This window comes from Helianthus annuus, chromosome 4 (assembly GCF_002127325.2).
Source record: "Helianthus annuus cultivar XRQ/B chromosome 4, HanXRQr2.0-SUNRISE, whole genome shotgun sequence".
NCBI classification, from domain to species: domain Eukaryota; kingdom Viridiplantae; phylum Streptophyta; class Magnoliopsida; order Asterales; family Asteraceae; genus Helianthus; species Helianthus annuus.
Window position 1 is genome coordinate 43664430 of NC_035436.2, and position 4206 is coordinate 43668635.

A 4206-nucleotide genomic window follows, 5' to 3' on the forward strand; every position below is an offset into this window, starting at 1 on the left:
AGTCGCTGGGAGATATGACAAGTCGATTTTATCATCTGCTGAGTGAGTTGGGTAGTTATGGGGTAACATTAACTCCAGAAGAGGTTGTTACAAAGTTTGCCGATGCATGCACTACTACAAAACAGAGCTTTAGACGGTGTGATATGGGTTTTAAGACGGTGTTTTCAACACCGTCTTAAAGCACACTGGTTTAAAATCAAGTCTTATTAGACGGTGTTCAATTTGAACACCGGCTTAAACTTGATAAACACCGTCTTTTGGTATTCAATTTGAACACCGGCTTAAACTTGATGAACACCGTCTTTTGGTATTCAATTTGATCCCCATATTAAACTTGATGAACACCGTCTTTTGATATTATGATATAAATCGTCGCTGTTATCCTGTCGTCGCAATCGTCACTATTTCCATGTCGTCGCTGATGTTTAAAAAACGTTTTTTTTTCGTTTTTCTTGTTTTTTCAATACAAAACTGCCAATTTCCGGTTCACGACACACAAAAACTAAATAAACATAAACTAATAAGCATAAACCTAAGCATAAATGGTTGCTTTTCAAAAAAACATAAGCATAAACGTCACAAACGTCACAATTCACAAACACGTCATAAAACTACCTAACATATAAAATGTAATAATTGTACGTCATATCCGTGTCATCATCCGCTTCTTCATCAGATACTTACCCAAATGTTCATCGTGCGCTCGGGTCGGGTCACGCCCTAGATAGATAGATAGATAAATGTGCCCCTATGAACTGTCAACATGTTATGAAATCAACAATATTCCAGCAGGCCTGCACTAAAAAAAATCATCAGATACTTTATACAATCAATCTTGTATTTAATAAAAATACAAATGCTTCAAAACGATAAAGTGGCATACGACGTAATAGTTTGAGACCTAATAGCAGAATCACAGTAAACAGGATACCTGTACAGTAATATAAAGTCGTTTAGGACTAAAAATCAACAGCATTTCAGTAGATCTGCACGAATAAAAAATCATCAGATACTTTATACAATCAATCTTGCATTTAATGCTTCAAAAATCAAGAAGTTAACATACTAACGACTAGTTTTACCTGGCTTTCCAGACTCAACTTCTCTTTCGCATAGCTTCGCCCAAAGTTACACCCAACATGAAAAAAAAAAACATAGATATGACTATTAAAAAAGCAAGCTTATCACATACAACATACAATGATATAGAAAAACAGAGATCTATATGGTTTTTCCCATAAAATGTGGATATGTGAGCCATATGATCTGCCAGATATGCAACGGCTCAACTGACACTTATAAACAAGAGCGTGATAGTTAATGTACACAAGGGCTCCACTTAAACTTGGCAAACGGGTTGGGTTGGGTCAGGACATGGGTCAAAATGTGTTCGGGTCAAACGGGTTCGAGTCAAAACGAGTCAATTATAAAAAAAAAGGTTGTTTTTGGTTCGGGTTGAAACGGGTTTGGGTCGGAACGGGTCCGGTCAGAACTGATATGTCTTGATCCTCAATCTCATACTTTCCACTGTATTTTTTAAGATTCTTCAATGTTTCTTCCTCCTTCTCGGGACACAACAAGGATGGCGGCCGAGGCCTCCATGAAAACTGCATATAATTCTCATTGTTATATTTATCGAATATGATTCAGGGATCGGAATTTTCTGTGAGACATACTGAATCATCTATAATAAAAGGGATTGTAAAAGATGTTTGGTAGTGTGTCATCTCAACACATGTATGCAAAAAGAATTAGCTTAATCGTACTAATTTATTACCTGAAAACAGGCCAAGAAACCCCAGTGAAACCGCCGGTTTCTCCAAACGCAAACTCATCTGCCCTTTCGTTGAAACCTTTCATTATTTTTCCAGTTCTCACATCAAATATGTTAAGCACTACTCTCTGATCATTAGCGAATCATACAGTCGTTAACGAATAAATATTATAATAATCCCTAAAAAATGGATAAAAGAATGGTGTTCTCACATGAGTGTCGCGAGGGTTGCTTGGTTCATGACTGCTGCAATTAGCCAAATATTTCTCACCAGGAGAGAAGTCAATAAGTTGACTTATAGTTAAGAGCATAGTTTCAGGATCATATGCAAATAATCTAAAGAATAATTAAAAAACTAATTACTGGAAATAAGAAAACCATGATCATAAGAACATGTGGATGAACATATCGCATTAGTTGATTAAAACTAGAAGCACCACCCCACACAACAGCACCCTGTTTATGTACAGTTGCTAAGTAGCTCCCTAACGGCGACCACTGCACAAAACTTCAGTCCAAAACTGCAATAAGAAGGGAAAACAAATTCCACTTTTGAGTATTGTTCAAATGAGAATACCTCAAACAAGAAAACAATAAAATAAAAAAAAACATGTATAATTTACAGGGCGTTTGCAAACAGGATCAACCTTCAGTCTAGGGGTGCTTAACGGGTCGGGTTCGGGGGTTGACAGGTCCAACCCGACCTGAACCCGAAAATTTTACCCGAACCCGAAAATAATATAAGACATATGAACCCAAACACGACCCGAATATTCACAGGTTAACCCGAATACCACCCATTTAACCCGATTTTTTTAATTTCCTTATATCTTTTCTGCAATTAAATTAACAGCAAAAAATATAACATCAAGCACTTCAGTTTTCTTCTAAAGCACATCCTCCTACAATGTATTATCAAGTGGTGCTGAAAATTCCTAATGCAAAATTTCTAAAAAGAAATGTCAAAACCCCACAAAACATTCATACATAGCACTTCATAATGACATCTTTAGTTTTTTATTTTCTTCACATCCCAGCATCTTCGTATGTCTTAACTCTTCTCCTAGTTTTGCTTAGTTTTTAATTTTCTTCACATCCCAGCGTCTTCAAGTGACTTAACTCTTCTCCTAGTTTTGCTTCTAACATTTCAAGATGACTTCACACAAAACTCAAATTTCTCTTCCTTACAGCTACATAGTATTCTCGATTCTAAAATCAGCAAAGAACCACATCTTAATTACATAATTACAAAGAGCCAAAAGAATCACATTAAATGTTGTCCAAGAACATATACAAACAAGACAAGAAACATCAGTTCCAAAAAAAATCTTTATTCAAGATAATCTAATTTTAAAATCTGAACTCTTGCAGGACATAATAGATTTATCAATAATCTAAAATGCTAAACTTTTAGACCATTAACTATCAAAAATCTGTTTCCAAACACCACTATCTAAATATCATAAAAGAGAAAATGCCGATTTAAGATATATATCATATAAACTAAAACGTTTGCTAATAAACTCACTGTTTCCATTAAATATATACATTAAGCTCATGACAACAATGAATATATAACATGAATACTAATAATGACACGTAGGACAATGTAACTAAAGCCAAAATTGAAATGCAGGAGGATAATTTAACAAAAAAATCATGTAAACAACTTAAATATAAAAAATAACAATAAGATTCGACCAGAGAGAACACCATAACTCTATGTAAATAAAAAAAATGAAGTTAAAACTCCCTGGTTATGTAAAGAAGAAGGAAGATTGTAGAGTGGGGGGTTGATGAATGGTAGCATTTATAGTGGAAACCCTTGGTGGTGAATAGAAATCTGATGGAAACCCTAACGTCGGATTCGAAACAAGACCAGATTCACGCAGATTCGACACATGCTCATTGAAGACGGTTCGACACAAGCCCAGATTCAAGAAGAGTCGTCAATGGCGGTTCGTTTCCAGCAGTGGCAGACGGTCACAAGTGAAGACGGTGGTTCTTTGTGGTGAAGATGAATGGCCTTTGAAAGATTTGGGGGAGAATTATATTTAGGAGATTTGGGGGAAAGGTAGATTTTAGGAGATTTGAGGAGAATGAAAGCACTCAATGGAGGGAAATTTGCCGCCGGGATGTATTTTAATCAAAGTGGGATATTTATAAGACGGTGTTCAAGACAACACCGTCTAAAGGTTGCATAAAATAGTATAAGACGGTGTTTAACCATTAGACGGGGTTTTTTTTTGAATTTTATAAGACGGTGTTCAAGATAACACCGTCTAAAGGTTGCATAAAATAGTATAAGACGGTGTTTAACCATTAGACGGGTTTTTTTTTAAATTTTCTTGAATATTTTAATCAAAATAGCACAATGGTCATATGGATATTGATTTTAAGACGGTGTTATTGCTTTAACCCCGTCTAAAATA

General features: G+C 35.4%; 1 protein-coding gene across 6 annotated transcripts; it reads right to left on the bottom strand.

Annotated features, from left to right (window-relative positions):
- Window positions 1-477: 477 nt before the first annotated feature.
- On the bottom strand, window positions 478-3913 carry LOC110936219 (eukaryotic translation initiation factor 3 subunit B). 6 transcript variants are annotated; one of them, XR_004891814.1, is made up of 5 exons: window positions 1987-3909; window positions 1778-1902; window positions 1083-1607; window positions 932-986; window positions 570-794 (listed from the first exon to the last, which is right to left on the bottom strand). XR_004891814.1 is itself a non-coding variant. In XM_035989635.1 (5 exons), exons 1-4 carry the CDS (start codon window positions 2083-2085, stop codon window positions 978-980), a joined length of 267 nt encoding a protein of 88 aa, XP_035845528.1. In that variant the 5' UTR covers window positions 2086-3913; the 3' UTR covers window positions 570-794; window positions 932-977. The 6 variants fall into 6 exon arrangements, 5 of the variants coding, with proteins under 5 accessions (XP_022034257.1, XP_035845528.1, XP_035845529.1 ...); XM_035989635.1 differs by having other exon boundaries at window positions 1083-1116; window positions 1987-3913; XM_035989636.1 differs by having other exon boundaries at window positions 570-799; window positions 1083-1116; window positions 1987-3913.
- Window positions 3914-4206: the final 293 nt, after the last annotated feature.

Coding starts and splice junctions, on each gene's coding strand:
- LOC110936219 (XM_022178564.2), bottom strand. CDS start 2,085: ATGCTCTTAACTATAAGTCAACTTATTGACTTCTCTCCTGGTGAGAAA. Junction 1,903..1,986: donor GCAACCCTCGCGACACTCAT/GTGAGAACACCA, acceptor GCTAATGATCAG/AGAGTAGTGCTTAACATATT. Junction 987..1,777: donor GTTTCTTGGCCTGTTTTCAG/GTAATAAATTAG, acceptor TTATTCGTGCAG/ATCTACTGAAATGCTGTTGA.